The sequence below is a fragment of the Chiloscyllium plagiosum genome, chromosome 16 (assembly GCF_004010195.1).
Source record: "Chiloscyllium plagiosum isolate BGI_BamShark_2017 chromosome 16, ASM401019v2, whole genome shotgun sequence".
In the NCBI taxonomy this organism is placed as follows: domain Eukaryota; kingdom Metazoa; phylum Chordata; class Chondrichthyes; order Orectolobiformes; family Hemiscylliidae; genus Chiloscyllium; species Chiloscyllium plagiosum.
The window spans coordinates 5017451-5037370 of NC_057725.1; the positions used below are offsets into that span (position 1 = coordinate 5017451).

Here is a 19920-nt window from a genome sequence, read left to right on the forward strand (position 1 = left end):
CCCTTTGGTCCAACTTGTCCACACTGACCAGACATCCCAATCTGACCTAGTCCCATTTGCCAGCATTTTCCCATATCCCTCTAAAACCTTGCACTTTACTTGCCTCTACACCTCCTCTGGCAGCTTGTTCCATATTGCAAGCATATGAAAAGTGAGATCAGACAAATTAAAGGATCGTGTTTTTCAAATGGTGTTCACCTTGTTACACAATCCAAAAGGTCTTGTTTACTTAATGCGATAAAGTAACCTGCATGCTTTCACTAAGCATTAGTGATTCTCCGCATTATCTCAGAGGATGGGGATACTAACATCAGTGTCCTTGAAGCAGTTAAAAGCACCAGAATCAAGGCCATGATCATCTGAAACCAACTCCGCTCAGCCGGCCACATGTTTATCAAGTGTGAGCTCCAGGAGAACGTGAGGACTGCAGATGCTGGAGATCAGTGTTAAACAGTGTGGTGCTGGAAAAGCACAGCTGGTCAGGCAGCATCCAAGGAGCAGGAGAAACGACATTTCGAGCATAAGCTATTCATCATAATGAGGAAGTATTGCTGATGAAAATATGCTTGACTCGATGACTCTGCTGCTCCTCAGATGCTGCCTGACCGGCTGGGCTTTTCCAGCATCACACTTTTTGACATATGTGAGTTCCCATTATCAAAGCTAATTATCTTAACCCAACTCAAGGAAGGCACTCGAAAGAGAGGAAGACAAAGGAAGCGTTTCTCTGCAAGTTTCCCTCAAGATATGCAACATGGACGTCAATGTGTGGGAGACCCTCCTTCAGAGGAAACCCACTTCGAGGAAATTCCAGTATGAAGGGACACAACTCTTTGAGAACTCCCATCAGCAAGAGGAATTATGGAAAAGGAACTAGAGAAAAGAATGCCAGGGATCTTGAGGCCAAGGACCAATTCCACCTTCCGGAAACACCAGGCAGGTGTGTGGTGTGAGATATGGCTCCAGGATTCAGCAACACAAGGACCCGCAGATCCCGGGACCAGTGACACAGAATTTCCTCAGTGGACAATGAGACTCGATAGTGCGTGATTACTAACACTGAGTACCTTTAGATGTCAAGTTCAAACAACTTCCACTTCAGACTTTCTATGTCTTGCGCTGAGCTGTTATTGTACTCGTGAAGTTAATACCATTTAATGTTTTATTGTGGAGTAACTGTGCTAAACAAAAACCATAGTTGCAGTCAATAAACTTGCATTTTTCTTCACTTGTATATCTTCCCTTTGAAGTTCTCTTCCTGTTGTGTCTTTCTGACTTGATGTGGTTGGAGCTTGTCAGTTTAATGAATGTATATTCACGCTAGACAAATAAATGAAGCTGGAAATCTGAAGCGAAACAGAAATTGCTGGAAAATCTCAGCAGTTCTGGCAACTTCTGTAGAGAGAAATCAGAGTTAACGTTTTGGGTCTCGTTATCTCTACTTCAGAACTTCTGAAGAACTTTGTTAACTTTGAAATGTTAACTCTGATTTCCCTTTACAGAAACTGCTAGACCTGCTGAGATTTTCCAGCAATTTCTGTTTTTATCTCTGCTATGCCAACTTAGTCTCTGCTCCAGCAGTGAGGAGGGATTGTTGGATGGGGGGATATCACAATACTTGTAAACTGTATGCTATGAATTGATGCATTTTAGGCAATTGTTTTTTTCATTTTTACATGGAAGAAGATCTACATTTGCAAAAACCTGCAACTCCTATACTCAATGTACTAACTTTATCCTATTTTTAAACCTTTTATTGCCCAAGAACTCATGATTGAAATTTTTCTTCTTGTCCTTCTGCAGATTGAAAATATTGATGTGTGCCTGAGTTTCTTGGCTGCCAAAGGCGTGAATATACAGGGTCTTTCTGCAGAAGGTAAGAAACTACACTGTATATGCAGAGTGTTAGAAGTCTACAGCACAGACAAAGGCCCTTCAGCTCATCGCATCTGGCCAGTCAAAAGCAATCCCATTTTCCAGCACTTGGCTCAGAGCCTTCCATCCCTTGGAATCACAAATGGACAATGACACATTTGAATCTGCCTCTACCACCCTTCTCGACAGTGAGGGCTAGATTCCCACCAACCTCTAGATGAAAAAAAAAGTCCTCACATTTCCTCTATGCCTCCTGCTCCTTAACCATAAGACAGTACGATACAGGAGCAAAATTAGGTTATTTGGCTCATTCAGTCAGCTCCACGTTTTGATCATGGCTGATATGTTTCTCAACCCCATTATCCTGCCATCAAGAACTTATCTATCTCCGTCTTAAATATGCTCAATGACTTGGCCTCCACAGCCCTCTGTCACAATGAGTTGCACAGATTAGCCACCCTCTGGCTGAAGAAATTCCTCCTCATTTCAGTTCAAAAGGGTCGTCCCTTCACTCTGAGGCTGTGCCCTCGGGTCCTTATCTCTCCTACTGGTTTGAACATCGTCTTCATGTCCACTGAATCCAGGCCTCACAGTATCCTGTAAGTTTCAGTCCAATCCCCCACCCCCCGCCTCATCCATCTAAACTCTGTTGAGTACAGTCCCAGAGTCTTCAACCACTCCTCAACTGACAGGCCCTTCATCCCTGGGATCACTCTTGTAAACTTCTTCTGGACCCCCGCCAATGCCAGCACATCTTTCCTCAGATACAGGCCCCAAGATTGATCAAAATATTCCGAATATAGTCTGATCAGAGGCTGATACAGCCTCAGCAGTACATCCCTGCTCTTGTATTCCAGGTCTCTCAAAATGAATGCTGACATTGCATTTGCCATACCAACTGCCAGCTGAACCTGCATACCTGAGTACCCTGAACTAGGCCTCCTAAATCCCTTTATGCTTCAGATTTCCAAAGCCTTTCCCATTTAGAAAGTAGCCTACACCTCTATTCTTCTAACCAAAATGCATAGCCTTGCTCTTTCCTAGATTGTACTCCATCTGCCACTTCTTTTCCCAATCTTGTAACCTGTCCAAGTCCTTCTGCAGTCTTCCCATCTCCTCAACATGATCTGTCCCTCTACCTATCTTTGTGTCATCTGCAAACATATCAACAACGTCCTTCATTCCTTCATCCATATTGTTAATGTATAATGTGAATAGTTGTGGTCCCAACACCGACCCATGTGGAACTCCCCTAATCATCAACTCTCATCCTGAAAGAGACCCTGTTATCCCCATTCGCTGCTTTCCACCAGTCAGCCAACCTTCTATCCATGCCAGTGCCTTGCTCCTAACACCATGGGCTCTCACCTTATTTAGCAGCTTTGTCAAAGACCATCTCGAAATGTAAGTTGGTCATGTCCACTGGCTTTCCTTTGTCTCACTTGCTCATTACCACCTCAAAGACTTCTAACAGATTTGTCAGGCATGACCTCCCTTGATGAAGCCGTGCTGACTCAGCTCTATTTTACCATACTCTTCCAAGTATTCCATAATCTCCTCCTTAATAATGGACTGTAAAATCTTACCAATGATAGAGTCAGGCTAACCAGCCTAAAGTTTCCCACCTTCTGTCTCCCTCCCTTCTTAAACAGGAGTGTTACATTAGCCATTTTCTAGTCCCCTGGAATCCTCCATGACTCCAGTGATTCCTGAAAGATCACAACCAATACCTCTCCAATCTCCTCAGCTAGCTCCTTCAGACACCTGGGGCTAGTCCATCTGCTCTCGATGATTTCTCCACCTTCAGATCTTTCAGCTTCCCCAACATCTTCTCCTTAGTGATAACTACGGCACTCACCTCTGCCCCCCAACTCTCTTGAAGTCCTGGTATGCTACTGCTGTCTTCCAATGTGAAAACTGATGTAAAATATCTATTCAGTTCCTCTGCCATTTCTTCATTCCCCATTACTAATTCCTTTGTCCCATTTTCCATCAGTCCATTGTCCACTTTTGCCTCTTTCTTACCTTTTAGATATCTAAAAATGCTCTTGCAATCTTCTTTTATATTACAAGCTAGCTTATCCTCATATTTCATCTACTCACCTCATTGCTTTTTAAGTGTCATCTGTTGGTTCTTAAAGGCTTCCCGATCCTCTAGCTTCCCATTAATCTGCACCACCTCATAGAATCCCACAGTGTGGAAACAGGTCCCCTGGCCCAATAAGTCCACACTAACCCCCGGAGAGCAACCCATCCACACTCAACCCCCCCCCCCCACCCCCCACCCCACCACCCTACACCCCGTTGTATGCTTTTTCTTTTGTTTTGATGTTGTCCCTGACTTTCCTTGTCAGCCAGGGTTGCCTCATCCTTCCCTTAGTATGTTTGTCTTTGTTGGATGAATTCCTACTGTGCCTCCCGAATTACCCCAGGAACTATTGCTGTCTACCTTCTTCCCTAGGAGACTCCCCGTGCATTCAACTCTGGCCAGCTCATCCCTCATGTCTTTGTAGTTATCTTTACTCAGTTGTCGTACCGTTACATCTGATTCCGGCTTCTCCCTCTCAGACTGCAGGGTGAATTCTATCATATTATGGTCACTGGCCCCTCAGGGTTCTTTCACATTAATCAGGTCTGCCTCATCACGCATCACCAAATCCAGAATGTCCTGTTCTCTGTTGAGATTACACCCAAGCTACTTCTAAAAAAGCCCATCTCATCGACCTTCCACTAGTTCCTTTTCTTTGGATCTGCTACCTACCAAATGTTTTATGTTAACCCTTACCTTAAATCAACGTCCCTTGGTTATTGATCCCTCCACCAAGTGAAAAGGTCTCTTCATGTCTACCCTATCTGTGCTCCTCATAATTTTACACATCACAATTTGTCTTAACTTCCTCTGTTCTGAGGAAAACAATCCTTATCTTTCCAATCTCTCTTCATCGCTGAAACTGTCCAGCATCCTGGTAAATCTCCTCTTCACTCTCTATCAAATAACTATTGCTACTGCAAAAAAATTGTTGCTCATTGACTGGGCTTCAAGAGTTAGGTGCAATAGACTCTCAACAGTCTCATTTATAACTTCTTGCATTAAAGCCATTTGCAACAGGTGAGTTTCATAAACTCTGATAAGCCATCAACAAAACTATAGTCAAAATCCATTCCAAGTATATTTAAACAACTGTATTATCCCTCACTTCTTTGTAAATCTCTGTGACAGAAAGCCAGGTAGCTGAAGGCAATATATTTGATTTCTGATGAAGATCTGACTTGTTTGTTCTATTAATGCTGAGCAAATTATAAGACTGTGTTATGTTCCATCTGATGTTATTATTAAACATGTCAAATCCAAGACACAGACCTGGCTTGATAGATCATATTTTGATTTTGTTTTCGGTTTTAACAAAGTGGCCTTTCACTTAAAAGTAAGCAGGTAATGCTGCAGGTCTTGCTTTAACAGTAATGCATAAATCTATTAACGAAAAAGAGAATGTAAGTTAGATGAAATCAAACCATCTGCTTATAGCACCAACTCAAATATTCGCAGTAAAAGTATAAACCCTTTAATCCAAAAACACCCCTTTGTCAATCGAAAAGTAACAAAACAACTTCTGCACAGTACCCCAGGGCAGTACCCAAAACACCCCCGAGAATCACAGAATTGTTAAGGGAATTGAAGGAGGCCCTTTGGTCCATCACGCCTCCACCAGTTCGATTGTCTAGCACCAATTTTCTGCCTTTTCCCCATATCACTACTTCAATTTAAATAATCATCCAGTGCCATCTTGAATTCCTCAGTTGAAGGGGAGTGAATGGTGGACCTTGATTCAAGAAGGGCTGTAAAGAAACCTGGGAACTATAGACCAATAAGCTTAACATCTGTGGTAGTTAAGTTACTTGAGAAGATTCTGAGATAAGATATACAGAGCAACCTCGATTATCTGAATATTAATTATCCAAATTTCGGATTATCCAAAGACGATATCAAGGTCCTGATAGAAACGTTACATCAAAGAGATGTTTCCAAGACTGATCGTGTCTTTTGTTTACCATGATTAAAAATGAATTCGGCTCAATGAAATGCTACGGAGAACATACCTGGACATCGATGGGAACCCAGGCACCATGCCCCCCCACTCCCCTCTCTCACACACCTTCCCTGGAGTTCTACACAGGGATGTATCCGAAACTCACGCCCCCTTCCCCACATAATCTCTCTGTACAGTCAAAACGTTGCAATAAAAAGGTGTGTGTGTGTATACACACGCTTGTGCTATTTTGAGACTTACCCCCCCCCCCCCACCAAGGTGGCAGTAGTCTTACTGTTGGTGTCCAGTCCAGCTGCCCCCAAGGTGGGGGGGGGGAGGAAACGGGCTGGTGGGCTGATGGGGAATGGGGGCATGGGGCAGAGGGGGAGGGTGGTGGGATGGATGGGGGTGGAATTGGCTGGGGTTTGAGGCGGATGGGGTAGGGGTGGGGTTGGATGGGGCTGGGGGTGGCAGGGGCTCGTGCGCAGTTTGCTGCTGCCTGGCCTCCTGAATGGGGAGTGGACCGAGCAAGTGCTGGCTGTGACAATCCCTTTGAACTGATGGGGTTAGGGAGTAGGGGTGGGTGGGGAAGCTTCAGCAATGCAGCAGATCCCTTACACACAAGGGTGTGTCTGCTCAGAAACAAACCCTGAGACCGAGAGGGGGAGCAAGGCAGGCAGAGCGAGGAAAAAGGAAACTTCAGAAAACTCCGAGCCTCAGAGGAGAGGCATTGAATCAATTAACCAAATAATCAATTATCTTAACAAAATATCGTCAGAAAACTGAGGTTCCTCTGTACATGCATTTGAAAAGATGGGGTTTGATTAGGAATAGTCAGCATGGCTTGGGAGATCATGTCTCACATATTTGTTAGAGTTTTTTGATGAAGTAACCAGAAAGGTTGACGAGGGCAGAGCTGTAGATGTAGTCTATATGGATTTCAGTAAGGCCTTTGATAAGGTTCCACATGGTAGGCTGCTTTGGAAGGTTAGATCGCATGGAATCCTGGCTGAACTGGACCAGTTCATCGACTTCGCCCACAACTTCCACCCCGCCCTCAAATTCATTTAGTCCATCTCGGACACCTCCCTCCCCTTTCTTGACCTCTCCATTTACATCTCTGACAACAGTCTCCAGATGGATGCTTACTATAAACCCACAGACTCTCTCACAACTACCTGGACTACACCACCTCCCAACCAGTATCCTGCAAGAACTCCACCCCGTTCTCCCAATTCTTCTGCCTCTGCAGCATCTGCTCAGGTGAGGAGATATTTCACTCCCAAGCATCCCAGATGTCCACCAATTTCAAACAATGTGCTTGCCCACCCTGTCATCTGGACAGCCCTTCACCACACCACCTTGATTCCCTGTTCCACTGGTCTAACACACCCCCTCCAAAAGAAATAAAGATAGAGACCCCCTTGTCCTCACCTTCCACCCCACCAGTCGCCACATCCAACGCATCAGCCAGAAACATGGCCGCCAATTCCAACTAGACCCCACCATCAAGAACATCTTCCCCTCCCCACCCCTGTTTGCCCTCTGCACAGAACATTGCTTTCGCCAGTCTTTGGTTTGTGTCACTCTCCCTACCAACCCCCCTGAACCCCCAGGTACCTTTCCCTGCAACCGGAATAAATATACACGCCCCTCACCTCTATCCAGGGCCCCAAACAGTCCTTCCAGGTGAGACAGAGGTTCACCTGCCTCTCCTCCAACCTAGTTTACTGCATCAGGTGTTTCCGATGTGATCTTCTCTATATCAGAGACACCAAACATAAACTTAGGGAATGGTTCTCCGAGCATCTTAGCTGGGCCTGCAGGGGCCAACCTGACCTCCCAGTCACCACCCATTTTAATTTCCCTTCCCATTCCCTTTCCGAGATGATCATTCTTGGCCTCCTCCATTGCCACACCAAACCAAACCGCAAATTGAAGGAGCAACACCTCATCTTCCCCCTGGGAATCCTCCAGCCTGGAGGACTCAACATTGAGTTCTCCAATTTCAAAAAATCTCCCTTCCCATCCCCGATTCCCTTCACAGCCTCTCCCCCTCCCTTCCAGTCCTCCCTGCCACCAACCAGATTCATTTTTCCCATTGACCCTCTACCTGTCTTCGCCTATCCCCACTTCACCACCGTTCCCCCTCTACCCCTTTTATCTGCAGTTCCCCTACACCCACCCCCCCTCACCCCAATCCTGAAGAAGAGTTACACCTTCTCCACCTCTTGCTGCTGCCTGTCTTGCTGTGTTCTTCCAGCCTCTACCTTGGAATCCAGGAGGAGCTGGCAAATTGGATACGCAAATGGCTTGATGGCAGGAAGCAGAGGGTAATAGAGGAAGCATACTTGTTGGACTGGAGGCCTCTGACTAGTGGAGTGCCTCAGGGGTCAGTGCCGGGCCCATTGCTGTTTGTTATCTATAGCAATGATTATTTAGATGACACTAAAATAGGCGGTCTTGTGGGTAGTGAGGAAGATAATCAGAAATTGCAGCAGGACCTTGATCAGCTGGGGAAATGGGCTGAGAAATGGCAAATGGATAAGTGTGAGGTCTTGCATTTTAGAAAGTCAAATAAAGGGAGGAGCTTCATGGTGAATGGGAGGACCTTAAAGAGTGTAGTGGAACAGAAGGAGCTTGGAGTTCAGGTGCACAGTTCTCTAAAAGTGGAGTTACAGGTTGACGAAGGCTTTTGGCACACTGGCCTTCATCAGTCAGGGCATTGAGTATAGAAGTTGGGAAGTTATGTTGCAGTTGTACAGGACGTTGGTGAGGCCGCACTTAGACTATTGTGTTCAATTTTGGTCACCTTGCTATAGGAAGGATGTTATTAAACTGGAAAGAATGCAGAAGAAATGTACAAGGATGTTGCCAGAACTCAACTGTCTGAGTTATAGGGAGGACATTTTTCTTTAGAGCATAGGAGACTGAGGGGGGATCTTATAGAAGTGTATAAGATCATGAGAGGCATAGATAGGGTGAATTCACTCAATCTTTTTCCCAGGGGTGGAAAATTGAGGACTAGAGGGCATCAGTTTAAGGTTGGAGGGAAAAGAATAAAAGGGAACCTGACGGACAACCTTTTTACACAGAGGGTGATACACATACAGAATGATCTGCCAGTGGAAGTGGTTAAGGCAGGTACATTAACAACATTTAAAAGACATTTGATCAAATACATGGATTGGAAAGGATGAGAAGGATATGGGCTAAATGGAGAGAAATGGTGTTAGCGTGGTCAGCATGGACCTGTTTGGGGTAAAGGGCCTGTCTCCGTGCTGTAGGACTCTACAATTCTCTATAATCTGCCTCCACCGCATTTCCAGGCAATGCATTCCAGCCCTTACTCACTGAGTGGAAAAGGTTCTTTTTCTCACATGACCACAGGCTTGCTTTGTTTGCACATCCCTTTAAATCTCTGCCAACTGGTTCTTTTTTTCTTTTGGGAATGGGAACAGCTCCTCCCTTTCTACTCGATCTAGCCCACTCATAACTTTGCAAACCTTGAGTAAATATTCTCTCAACGTTCTTTCCAAGGAGAACGGTGCTAACTTTTTCAATTTTGCTCATGGAATACTCACTCTAGAGTCCCTGTATGCAGAGTGAATAAGTCAGTTTTGGTTTCAGATTTTAGAGTGAAACTGAAGATAGCTTCATCCTGATGGGGCATAGGAACTCCAGCACTCCATGTAAAACTGAAAACTCCTCCCTAAGTTATGGGTTTTTCCCTTAAGCATTAAATAAAAGTTGCAGACGTCTTTAAAAATCCTCAAATCACTTATTGACTTTGTTGTGTTGCAAAGCAATCTAAGATAAACAAAAAAAAAATTCATTTGTGGTGAATGCATAACCACTCACTCGAAAGTTATGTCTTAAACATTTTTAAAAGAAATCACCATGGCTACAGAAATACTTACAAGTTAATTATTAACTTCAGAAAACCACCAAACAAAAACCAGAAACCCAAACTTATAATAAATTATATTAAATGTAAATATAGGAATCCCACAGGTTACAACACAACTGTGTGAATCTTAATTTGTTTCCTCACAACTTTTGACCTGGTGCCAGTAGGGTTTGGAAATCTGTTTATCATCGTGGTTTTTGCAAAGATTTTAAATCCATCTCAAGAGGAGGCATGCAATGGTGGCAACTCAAAACCCTGGGGGTTTGTGGAAATTACCAAGATGAAAATCATGCTCAATTTAAGGTTCTTTTTAGATGATTTATTTCCTGCTTCCTTGAGGTAGTCATGCACACTTCTCGGATTTCCTTCTGGTTGTGAATCCAAAGAACAGGAGCTAAATTTCCTTGTGAGAATGAAACTATTGCTATCTAGTTCCTTACAATTTTATTTCAATTTTGTGGGTAATTATAGAGTCATAGAAATAGTACAGCACAGAAACAGACCCTTTGGTCCAACTCGTCCATGCCGACCGGATATCCTAATCTAGTCCCATTTGTCAGCACTTGGCCCAAATCCCTCTCAACCCTTCCTATTCATATACCCATCCAGATGCCTCTTAAATGCTGTAATTGTACCAGCCTCCACCACTTCCTCTGACAGCTCATTCCATACACACACAACCCTCTGGGTGAAAAAGTTGCCTCATGGGTCCCTTTTAGGTCTTTCCCCTCTCACCCTAAATCTATGCCCTCTACATCTGGATGCCCCCACCCCAGGGAAAAGACTTCCTCTATTTATCCTATCCATGCCCCTCATGATTTTATAAATCTTGAAAAGGTCTGGAACCCTTGACCTCGGACGCTCCAGGGAAAATAGCCCTAGTATATTCAGCCTCTCCCTCGAGCTCAAATCCTCCAACCCTGGCAACATCCTTGTAAATCTTGTGCTTTGGTAAGGATCTCTGTCATTGTTTTATGAAGTTATTGCTGCCATGTTAAAAAGAATTCTATATATGGGGAAAAAAACTTAAACCCTTTAAATTTTTGTTTCAATTGTAGGCCAGCACTTTTTTTCCATAGTTTCTTAAATGCTATTCAAAAGTCCATGCTTTAAACAAAAGCTGTTTCGAGGAATGAACAGATTGTGGAAGTAGAGAAGCAGTAAGCTAGAATGAATGGTGTGGATACTGAACTTTGAGATGAGTGGTGAGAGTTGGGAAAGTAACCTGGTTTTGTGCACCTATCTTAGGAGGAAGTGCAGGGCATTCATTCTAGGGAAGCAGGAGTCAGGACCCATGCCTGGAAAGCATCTACCTGAATGCTTGCTCCAGTTGTATTAATTATGCCAAAATAAAGAATTGCACTTTAGCTCACAAACCTCTTCACTCCCAAACAGTTCCCATGTCCCATCATTGCCCACTAATCCACATCCCTTCTCCCAATTACCTGCCTCTCACACATACTGCCCCTCCCATGCTAATCGGTGGCATTGCCGTACCCAGTCACCCAATATAACTCTAGTCAGAACCAATCAACCCTAGAGTGATAAAGGCATATATTTTTAAAAAGCTGCGTTTATAGACCAATAAAAGTGTTAATTATCCAAATTCTTCAAATGTGTAATAGCAGAAACTATAACCTAAAACCTCTTCATCTAGTGTACATTGTGAATCAATAAGTGCCAAGTACTGTTTTCAGTTGGGCTTAGCAATTTCAACACTCCATGAACTACAAGTCTCCAGGTCCAGATGGGATCTATCCCAGGTTACTGAAGGAGGTGAGAGAGGAAGTAGCTGGGGCCTTAACAGATATCTTGCAGCATCCTTGAACAGGGGTGAGGTCCCAGAGGACTGGAGAATTGCTACTGTTGTCCCTTGTTTAAGAAGGATAGCAGGGATAATCCACATAATTATAAACCAGTGAGCCTGATGTCAGTAGCAGGGAACCTGCTGGACAAGACTTTGAGAGATAGGATCTATTTGCATTTGGAAGAAAGTGAGTTTATCAGATGACAGACAACATGGTTTTGTGCAGGTAAGGTAATGTCTTACCAACTTAATAGAATTCTTTGAGGAAGTGACAAAGTTGATTGATGAGGGGAGGGCTGTAGATGGACTTCAGTAAGGTGTTTGATAAGGTTCCCCATGGTAGGCTGGGGTCCAGGGTGTACTAGCTAGATGGATACAGAACTGGCTGGGCAACAAGAGACAGAGAGTAGTAGTGGAAGGGAGTTCCCAAAATGGAGAACTGTGACCAGTGGTGCTCCATAAGGATCTATGTTAGGACCACTGTTGTTTGTGATATACATAAATGATCTGGAAGGAAGGTATAGGTGGTCTGATTAGCAAGTTTGCAGACGACACTAAGATTGGTGGATAGTCAAGGGGACTGTCAGAGAATGCAGCAAAATATAGATAGATTGGAAAGTTGTGCAGAGAAATGGCAGGTTGAGTTCAATCTGGGTAAATGTGAGGTGATGTATTTTGGAAGTTCCAATTCAAGAGCAAACTATACAGTAAATGGAAAAGCCCTGGGAAAATTGATGTGCAGAGAGATCTGGGTGTTTAGGTCCATGGTACCCTGAAGGTGGCAGTGCAGGTCAACAGAGTGGTCAAGAAGGCATACAGCAAGCTTTCCTTCATCGGACAGGGTATTGAGTACGGGAGTTGGCAGGTCATGTTACAGTGGTATAAGACTTTGGTTTGGCCCCATTTGGAATACTGCGTACAGTTCTGGTCCTCACATTACCAACAGGATGTGGTTGTTTTGGAGAGCTTGCAGAGGAGGTTCACCAGGATGTTGTCTGGTATGGAGAGTGCTAGCTACGAAGCACTCTGAGTAGATTAGGATTATTTTCATTAAAAGATGGAGGTTGAGGGGGGACTTGATTGAGATCTACACAATCATGAGAGGTATTGACAGGGTGGATAGCAAGAAGCCTTTTCCCAGAATGGGTAACTTAATTACTAGGGGTCATGAGTGAGAATGGAAAAGTTTAAGGGAGATATGCGTGGAAAGTTCTTTACGCAGAGAGTGGTGGGTACCTGGAATGCATTGCCATTGGAGGTGGTGGGGTGGGCACGATAGTATCATTTAAGATATACCCAGACAGATACATGAATGGGCAGGGAGCAAAGGGATACAGATCCTTAGAAAACAGGCGACATGTTTAGATAGAGGATCTGGATTGGCGGAGGCTTGGAGGGCCGAAGGACCTGTTCCTGTGCTGTAATTGTCTTTGTTCTTTGTTCCAATGGATGTCTCGGCTCTCAGCCTTCATAATGCTTGAAGTAAAGGGTGTGAGGAGCCATGAGGGTAGGTGGAAGAGCATGGCTTGGCATGGAAGGCATGGGCAAGAAATTCTGAATTTACCTTTCAAAAGATTCTCACTTTCAGATCAGGATTCAAAACACATGAGAGGCCATGAACCCCATGTTGTTTAAACATTTTGCTGACTCCGTGAAAATGAAAGAGGGCCAGCACAGGCTGTGCGAGAGGGTGAGAGCTGGATAGCACTCAGCTTTGATGCCCTCCAATAAAATGATCCATTCACCCCCCCGGATCAAGAATACTCAAGCAGGGTGTTTGAGATATCCTTGTGGTCTTCTAATCGTATCCCAGAAAGTAGGGAAAGAGATGGTAGAAGTAGGTAGTCACAGTGAAGTGGTTGTGAGTTTCAGTCAGCTCTTTAAATCCTGAACTTTGATGCTATGTGAATGCTAATTCAATGTGCAATAAACCATATAGTTGTCAGTGCTTAATTTTTTAAAGGGAAAGTTTAAATTAAAATAATGCCACCAGCTGCTGTCAGAAAATGTAAGCTGAGAAGTATCAGAGCAGATTTATTTGTGGATGTTGTGTGGACAATCCACAGAAATGAGAGCCATTACATAAAGACTTCCATTGAAAGCATACTATCCGGTGGATAACGGCCTGATACAGCAACTGCTCTGTTCAGGACAGTAAGAGATTACAAAAGGTTGTGTGCACGGCCCAGACCATCATGGAAGCCAATCTCCCATTCATGGGCTCCATTTACATGGCTCACTGCCGCAGAAGGGCTGCTAACATCATCAAAGATCCATCCCACCCCGATAATGCTCTCCTACAACCTCCTCCATCAGGCAGATGATACAGAATCCTGAACACACGCACCATCTGGTTCAGGAACAGCTTCATCCCAGCTGTTATTGGACTGAAGAATGGACTTTCTTGCCCCAAATAATGCTGATCTTGTTACCGCTGATCTCACCTTGCGCACGCCCTGTGCAATGTAACCTGTATGCCTCTGCCTTAAGTTTTTGTACAACCTCCGATCTGTACATCCTTACTTACTGTGATCTGCTTGGACTGCTCGTGAACAATGCTTTTCACTGTACTTCGGTACACATGACAATAAATCAATCAATCAATCAAAGAAGAGTCATATTGGACTTTAAATATTAACTCTGTTTCTCTCTCAATGCTGACTTTCTCCAGTGTTTTCTGACTTCATTTCAGATCTGCAACATCCACAGTATTTTGCTTTTACAAAATTATCTGGTCACTTGACAATTTTTAACAGAGATAAATGAATTGAGGTTTTCTTGTTTTGTGAAACTTTGCGGTGAATTGTTCATGTTTGGTCTCTTTCAGAAATCCGAAATGGAAATTTGAAAGCCATCTTGGGTCTCTTCTTCAGTCTTTCACGATATAAGCAGCAGCAGCAGCAGCAGCAGACGCAAAAACAACAACAGCCATCTTCACTTGTATGTCCACAGCAGGTGCCCCAGCATCATCACCCTCAGCATCAATATCAAGCTGGCACCCAGCAACAGCAGCATACCACACCCTGCAGCCAGCCTCACCAACAAGTACAACAACAGTGCCAACAGAAAGGCCAGCTGGAAATGCAGTCAAGGTTTGCTTTGAGTTTTAAGTTGAACGCTGGGTTGCTTTACTATTTGAAAGCCTGAAACCTTGCCACAGGGTGGCTCAGTGGTTAGCACTGCTGCCTCGCGGCACCACAGACCCGGGTTCAATTCCACCCTCAGGCTAGTGTCTGTGTGGAGTTTGCACGTTTACCCCCGTATCTGCGTGGGTTTCCTCCCACAGTCCAAAGGTGCGCAGGTTGGGTGGATTGGCCATATGTGATGTCCATGGATGTGCAGGCAAGGTGGACTAGTTATAGTAACTGCAGGGTTTTAGGGTCTGGGCGGGATGCGCTTCAGGGGGTGGGTATGGACTCAATGGGCCAAATGATCTGCTTTCACAATGTAGGGTTTCTATGAAAAGTACTATGTCGATGTGAAATTTCTGATTGACAAGTTGTGCATGCTGGTTTCCTTCTGCATAGTTCTGTTGTGAAGCAGGCAGGATATTAGACATAATTACATCCCACACACATCCACATTTCCAAATACATCCCACACACATTTCCACACTTCACCTTTGGTGCTGAAATCACACTCAAGCTTTGAAGACATTACTCAAAAATATCAACTTTGCCACCTTTACAAAATAAATATTGTGCAGTTTTGCTTAATGTACACAATATACTCAAAAGTGATGGACTCAGTGGCCAGCACTGCTCATGGAACAAGTTAGTCACCACATCGCCTGTTTCCACAAATTGCACTAATTTCTAAACCATTACATTTCAGTTTTACATGCAAAGGCACTGTTAAGAATGTTGGGTTTTCTTTACAATGAAACTAACTACCGTTCACGACAAAAAGGAGCAAAAGGTTCTGCACTAGTTAAAATCAGGTTACTCACAAATGATGAAATAGATATTTAATAATTTGTTTTTGAGATAAAGCTCTTTTTAATTCTATAGGTGATTGCTAGTTTTCAATACAATACAATAAGGAGTGTATTGAAAGTAAAACCTTTATACAAAATTGTCTTCTAAAATGCTGGCTGACTCTGCAGCTTCCTGATATCTTTACATCGAAGATATCTGAGTCGAAATCTTTTTAAAAAGGCAATTCATAAACTGAAGGAATTTTGGGTGCAGTTTGTGTCAATGTGCCTGTTTGTGTCAATAATTTGTACCCTTTGAATAAGGATGTTAAATTTTAATAGGGGTGTTAAATTTTAATAGAGGTGTTAAATTTTAATAAGAGTATTAAATTTTAATAAGGGTGTTCAGATCAGTTTAAATCTGTGTTTTCTAACTGTATCATCCATTTTTATTCAATTTGACAGTAAATTGAACAAAGGAGCGAAACAGCAATATATTGTTCATTTAGGAAGCACCAACTCAAATAACAATAGCAGGGATTACTTCTGGTGTTTTTTTCTTAAATAATAACATGACAAAGATTCAGATATAATGTGCTGCACCGTCTTCTTCCCAGTTGATAGTGCGCTGCCTTCCTCTTGTGGTCATGCTACTGGAGCCTGTGAGTTCAAATCCCACGAGGGAAAGTTGTGAAAATGTGGCAGGTTTATTGATGCCATTCCAGGGAAAGAGAATGGCACCCTTCCCTCTTTCAAATCACTCAGTTCTTGATCAAGGGACACAGATTGGAAGGCAGGAGTTTGCTGCAAGAACACCTTACCCTTCCCAACCCTTCTGACTCTTCAGCCCCATACCCATCAAGTTATCCACCTCCCACCTCCCCAAAACTTGCACCCTTTGACCAGCCTCCTGCCGTCACTGGTCTGGGATCTAGCAACCACATGAGTGTGCTAGCAGGCCAATCACTAGGACTGTTGTCTTCTTCGGGAGGTCCTTGATTCCTGAGGTGGCCCACCTTTTGCCCGAACTGCATGAACAGCACCTTCATTCGATGGGCCTTTGTGTGAAGAAACAATGCTGGGTTCTCATTGGCTGTTGCGATTGCAACTGAACCACCCCACCTCTATTTCCATTGAATGCCATTCAAGATAGCCAGGGATGTTCAAAATAAAATGCCTTACTCCTGTGACTCAATGGCAGATAAAGAGTAAATTTTGGAGATGTAATTAGAGCAGGTATAAAGCAGTAAATGGCCTTTACATTTAAGAATAAAATATTGACTTTAAAATGTGATGTAATATTATCTCAAGTTTTGTAATTGTCCAAGAAGTTAGTTTCTGTTGTGTGTTCATGGGATGTAGGCACCATGAGCTGAACCAGCTTTTCTTGTTCTAATTGCTGTCGAGAGGATAATGTCAGCTGCCAGGGGTCCTTGATGCCACATTTGGTTAAATGCAGTTTCAGTGTGAAGAGTAGTCATTCTCACATCAGCTGTGAAGCCCAACTTTCGTGTCCATCTTTAGAGCAAGGCTGCAATGGGTCTGGAGCTTAGTGGAACTGAAAACAAGTATCAGAGAGCGCACTGTTGCTGAGTGATTAGTGCATGGCAGCATCTCTCATCACATTGTCAATGAGAGAAGACTGATGGGGCAGTAATTGGCTGCTTTGCATTTGTCCTGCTTTTGTGAACAGAACATAACCTGGGCAATGTTTCTTGGCTAGGGGTGTGCCTTGGTATGGAGCACATCATCTGCACTATAGCAAGTATTTGACTTTATCTGGTGCCTTCAACTGTTTGTTGCCATCATGTGAAGTGAAACGAATTGGCTGAAGACTGACATCGTGATACGGAGGAATTGTGGAGAAGGCCAATTGGATTTTTATTCAAGGCAACATGGGCTTCACCGGCTGGGACAACCTAATTGGCCTTGAGAAGATGGTGGTGAGGTATCTACTGCTGTATTTGTTGGAGTGGTCCTAGGAGCTGTTAGAGAGGAAGCTTCTAGATTGAAGATGTTGCAACAAGTGCACAGCTTCGGAGAGGTCTTTCAGGTAACAAAAACATCACCTCAGCCTTCTCTTAAATTAATCGCTCTCACAAATGACACAGAGGATCATTTGCTTGACAGTTGTGGTTAAAGTTGGTTGCAAATACTTCACCTTGTATTTTGGTTCCAATTGTTGGTCTCCATTGCTAGTTAATTGTTTCATTTTCTGCCATCACTAAATGTGCCTTGATGCTTAGACCTGGTCCACAGGCTGTGGGTTCTTTTAGCCCTGACATCCTGAATGCTGGTTTCATTTTAAGTCATGTTAGATTACATCAACACGAGTTTGGCACCACCACACTATAGGAGGGAAGTGATTGCACTGGAGGGGGTGCAGATGATATTCACCAGGACGTTGCCTGGGATGGAGCATTTCAGTGATGAGGAGAGGCTGGATAAACTCAGGTTGTTTTCATTGGAGCAGAGAAGGCTGAGTGGGGACCTGATAGAGGAGTGTAAGATTATGAGGGGCTTGGACAGAGTGGATAGGAAGCAGCTGTTCCCCTTAGTCAAAGGGTCAAGAACAATAGGACATAATTTTAAAGTGGAAGACAAGAGGTCAAAAGGGGAATTGAGGAAACATAATCTCACCCGGAGGGTGGTGGAGTTTTGAAATGCACTATCTGGGAGGGTAATTGAATAGGGTAACCTTGCAACTTTTAAAAAGTACTTGGACGAGCACTTGACACGTCATAACATTCAAGGCCATGGGCCTTGTGCAAGAAAGCAGGACGTATTATATATTTGGTGGGACAGACTTGAAGGGCTGAAGGGCTTCTTGTATTCTGAAGATTTTGTGATACTTACAAATCTACCGCATGCTGTTACTGGCAAGTTGCATACCTCACTAAATCAGGGTTACTTTAACTAGTTTAGAGGTAAGTTAATAAATTTCAATAATGTTTTTCAAGGGAAGTGTCACATTCTAAGTAAGTTGAATAAATTTTGTGAGGTTAAATTTTCATCCTGATGTTGCTGAAGAAATTAAAAATATTATTTCATTTCTTAATGCATCGTTTCATTCCACTGCCTATGTTTCTTCCTCCTCCAACAGCAATTCATAACTCCTTGAACACAAGGAGATCGTGTTGGGATGAAATAACTTTGCAGCACTAACATTCTGGAAGTTTGTCAATTTTTATGGTCACAGTTGTTTAACAACATCTGCTTTACAGTATCTCGGAGGGAGCCTTTGGCAATAGACAACGTGTGTGTTATTCAAGAGGGAGGAAGCAGGAGGATCTTCTTTCTTATTACAGACTCATATTTCAGCTCTCCCAGACATGGGTATGCTGAAAGTGAAATCTAGGATCTTACAATCATGGAAACATAGAAAGTAGGCTACACAGCCTATGGAACCTGTTCTGCCATTCAATATGATTTTGGCTGATTGAGCACTTCAATGCTTTTTACCCATCCCATCCCATCCCCATAACCATTGGTACATCATTGGTCATCAGAAATCTCTAAATCTCTACTTAAATGTACTCATAGTCTAAGCTTCCATAACCCTGTGGGGTAGACTTCCAAAGATGTACATTCGTTTAAAACAAATATTTTCCTGATTTCGGACCTAAGAGACACCTCCCTCTTATTTTTAAATTGTGCCCCTGGTTCTAGATTCCCCAATCAAGAGACACACCTTGCCTGCGTCTACCCTGTCTATCCCTTTAAGCATTTTTATACATTGAATGAGATCACCTCTCATTCTTCCATACTCCAGAGAATACTAGCCCAGTCTCTCTCCATAACTCAGTCCCACCATCACAGGAGCAAGTCTTGTTGCACTGCCTCAACAGCAATGATATCATCCCTGAGATAAGGAGACCAAAACTGCACATAGTAATCCAGATATGGTCTAAAGAAGCTCCTATATGACCAAAGGAAGATTTCACTACTCCTGCCTTGAAATTCTGTTGCAATAAAGGTTAACATTCCAATAGCCTTCCTAATAGCTTGCTATTCATTTTAGCTTTCAGTTACTTCCTGACAAGAACAACAAAGTTCCTATGCATGTCTATATTTTCCAGCCTCTTGTTGGCCTGAGTAGGAGAGCCACCAGTCTATTTATGAGATGATTTTCTTTCTTCGCCTAATTGTATTTGCCCTCATTTTAAGCAACAAACTGAATTTAAGAGTATGATCAATTGATATGTTCCAGCTTTAAACTAGAATTGTTTCCCTGTTGGGAGGTGCACAAGGCAGATACAAAGCTGATTTAATTTTCTGACTTTTTTTCCCCCAGCTCTGAATGGGCACCTATTTTCTCATTGACATCTATCTAGTTAGTGGAGGGGATTAAGCCACTGTTTGGCATTGTATTTGGCTGATGCTA

General features: G+C 43.4%; 1 protein-coding gene across 12 annotated transcripts in view; it reads left to right on the forward strand.

Moving 5' to 3' along the window:
- The window catches only part of nav2a (neuron navigator 2a), a 1099168-nt gene that overhangs the window by 704856 nt on the left and 374392 nt on the right, over window positions 1-19920 (forward strand). For all 12 annotated transcript variants that reach the window (XM_043705381.1, XM_043705372.1, XM_043705374.1 and 9 more), the window contains 2 exons: window positions 1804-1876; window positions 14448-14712. In XM_043705381.1, coding sequence (XP_043561316.1) covers window positions 1804-1876; window positions 14448-14712 — 338 coding nt within the window. The remainder of the gene's footprint in view (window positions 1-1803; window positions 1877-14447; window positions 14713-19920) is intronic.